We start from the raw sequence: 2,902 nt of genomic DNA on the forward strand, positions 1-2,902 counted from the left end.
GTCGAGAACTCCGACACAAAGGCAAGGTGGCGTTGCTCTCGTGTGGTGTAGTTGGCACCGGACGAACGGAAGGCATAGATGAGGGGTTTATGGTCCGTGAAGATGGTAAAGACACGGCCTTCCACAAAGTGCCGGAAGTGTTTGACGCTGAGGTATATGGCGAGCAGTTCGCGTCCAAACGTACTGTAGCGTGTTTCCGCAGGGCGCAATTTGCGTGAAAAGAAACCGATGGGAGTCCAATCATCCGAGTCGTCAGACATCTTCTGCTGGAGCACGGCGCCCACGGCAGTAGCCGAAGCGTCTACCATCATGCAAGTTGGGGCATCTAGGCGAGGATGGGCAAGGAGGGTGGCGTTTGCCAAAGCCTCCTTGATTCTGTCGAATGCAGTGATGGAGTCGGCAGTCCAGGCCAGTGGTTGGGACGCTGGAGACTTGGTGGTGAGGAACCGCTCCAATGGGCGAAGGATCTGAGCGCAACGCGGGATGAAGCGGCGGTAAAAATTCGCTAATCCCAGGAATTTGCGGAACTGGCTGAGAGATGTTGGCCGGGGAAACTCTGCGATTGCCTTGACTTTTGATGGGAGTGGTGTGAGGCCATCCGCAGAAATCCTATGACCCAGAAAGTCCAAGGAAGAGACGCCAAATTCGCTCTTGCTGGCGTTAATAATAATTCCGTACTCGGAGAGACGAGAGAAAAGCTTGTGCAGATGGATGATGTGCTCCTCTTCGGAGTGACTGGCAACGAGGATGGCATCGATGTATGCAAAAACAAATGGCAAACCTCTGGTGACGGAATCTATGCAGCGCTGGAATGATTGGGCGGCATTCCGTAACCCGAAGGGCATCCGTGGGAATTCAAACAAGCCAAACGGTGTTGTTATGGCTGTTTTTGGGATGTCGGCTTCCGCAACGGGTATCTGGTGGTAAGCGCGCACCAAATCAAGCTTCGAGAAAATCGTCGCGCCATGAAGGAATGCCGTGAAATCATGGACATGAGGGATGGGATACTGATCGGGGATGGTAACCCGATTAAGCGCTCTATAGTCCCCACATGGCCGCCAGTCACCGGTTTTCTTTGGGACCATGTGGAGAGCAGAGGCCCAGCTGCTTGATGATGGACGAATAATGCCCATTTCCAACATGTGGTCAAATTCGTCCTTCGCAATTTTCAGCTTCTCCGGCGGTAGTCTACGGGGGCGGCAGAAGACGGGAGGACCCTTTGTCTCGATGTGGTGAACCACACTGTGCGGTTCAGGCTTCGACCAATCTGGTGGGCGCGTGAGTTGAGGGAACTCCTTGAGGACGGCAAGGTAGGGATTACCGTCAGCTTGGAAGACTGACACGCCCAGAGACTGATGGGACGATCGTATGCCGGAGACAGTGAGGCTGGTGGCAGAGTCAATGAGTCGGTGGTTGCGCATATCGACGAGCAGCTGATGGTTATTAAGAAAGTCTGCGCCGAGAATGGGGTGAGAGACAGCCGCAACCAGGAAGAGCCAACGGAACACACGGCGGAGACCCAGGTTCAATGTGAGGGAGCGTTGACAATACACGGGGATCTTAGATCCGTTAACAGCGGTGAGGTGGAAGAGAGGTGGCTGTTGGCGTTCGTTTCCGCTCGCTGGCAATACGCTCACCTCCGCGCCGGTGTCCACAAGGAAGCGGCGGGCTGATGTTTTGTCCCGTATATAAAATAGGCGACTGGACTGGGAGGATGGACCATTGGTCGCCATCAATGGCCCGCGGGCGGGTTTCCCTGCTGCCAAGAACATGGTAGTAGGCAATGACGGGCCTCGGCGCCAAACTTGCGATGGTACCAGCAAATCGTCGTCGCCGGGCTTCCGTCGCGGTCTCTGCTATTCGAGCGGCTAGGAGAATAGCGCCGTGGACTACGACTGAAACGGCGGCGACGGTAGGGTTGACGAGTTTGCTGCGGTGGAGCGTGTGATGCTGCAATTAGAGAGGCAAGCGCGCGGAACTCGCGGCAAAGCTCTTCTAATTGCGGAGAGCCAGAAGGGCTTGCCGCTGCAGACGGTGTTGGAAGAACGGGGTGTTGTGGTGCAGCGGTGGCAGCGATGGACGGGGTGGCGACCTCAACAACCGCATCTGCGAGCGTAGCCAGCTGGTCGAGTGACATGTTCGCTGCAGTTGCCAGAACCATTTGAACGTTCTGTGGCCGACGTTGTAAAAATAGTTCACGGAGAAGAACGTCGTCCAGGGTAGCGGAATTGTCGCCAAACAGCTGCCGCATTCGGCGAAGTAGCTGTGTGGGGCGGCGGTCTCCCAGCTCTTCAGCGGATAGCAGTTGTTGAAGGCGGGACCGGCTGGAGGAGGTGGTGCGTTGCAGGAGGGCTTGCTTGAGCTGGTCGTAAGGTGTGGTTGGCGAGGAGTTGGCGAGGACGTCGTACACCTCATCGGCCGCAGGTGGGGTGAGGGCGGAGGTGACGTGGTAAAATTTCGTCAGTTGTGATGTTACGCCAGCGAGATGAAATTGCGCCTCCGCTTGGATAAACCACGCGGCCGGGTTGCGGTCAAAAAATTGTGGTAACTTGACAGCCACTGCAGATAAGGATGGGTTCGATGGAGGCGACGGGTGGGCTTGATGGTCGACGGACATGGCGGTTAAGGACGATGTTCGATCCTCACGTTCGGGTCACCAATGTTGGGAGCTCTAAATAACGACAACCTGTTCGGTTAGTGGCGAGAGCCCAACTGATGCTTTAATGATTGTGCTCGTGAGATGGTGCCTCGCACCAGTAGCGATGTGGATGAAGGTGCTGCACTGCTACAGTATGAACCAGTAGCCCTCCATTGCGTGGAATTAGCTGCGTGACCAGGTCGAGCCTGACTCTCCCAAACATGTCTGTCTGCACGAGAGCGGCCCACCGTGGCAGCGTATGGT

General features: G+C 56.0%; 1 protein-coding gene across 1 annotated transcript; it reads right to left on the reverse strand.

Moving 5' to 3' along the window:
• Positions 1 to 1,616: 1,616 nt before the first annotated feature.
• LOC135379138 (uncharacterized) lies at positions 1,617 to 2,617 on the reverse strand. The gene has a single exon (XM_064612389.1). It carries the CDS (start codon positions 2,615 to 2,617, stop codon positions 1,733 to 1,735), a length of 885 nt encoding a protein of 294 aa, XP_064468459.1. The 3' UTR covers positions 1,617 to 1,732.
• Between the last annotated feature and the right edge of the window lie 285 nt (positions 2,618 to 2,902).

The sequence above is a fragment of the Ornithodoros turicata genome, chromosome 1, assembly GCF_037126465.1.
Source record: "Ornithodoros turicata isolate Travis chromosome 1, ASM3712646v1, whole genome shotgun sequence".
Taxonomy (NCBI): domain Eukaryota; kingdom Metazoa; phylum Arthropoda; class Arachnida; order Ixodida; family Argasidae; genus Ornithodoros; species Ornithodoros turicata.

Excerpts from the sequence above, each read along its gene's own strand:
- LOC135379138 (XM_064612389.1), bottom strand. The coding sequence starts at position 2,617 with ATGTCCGTCGACCATCAAGCCCACCCGTCGCCTCCATCGAACCCATCC.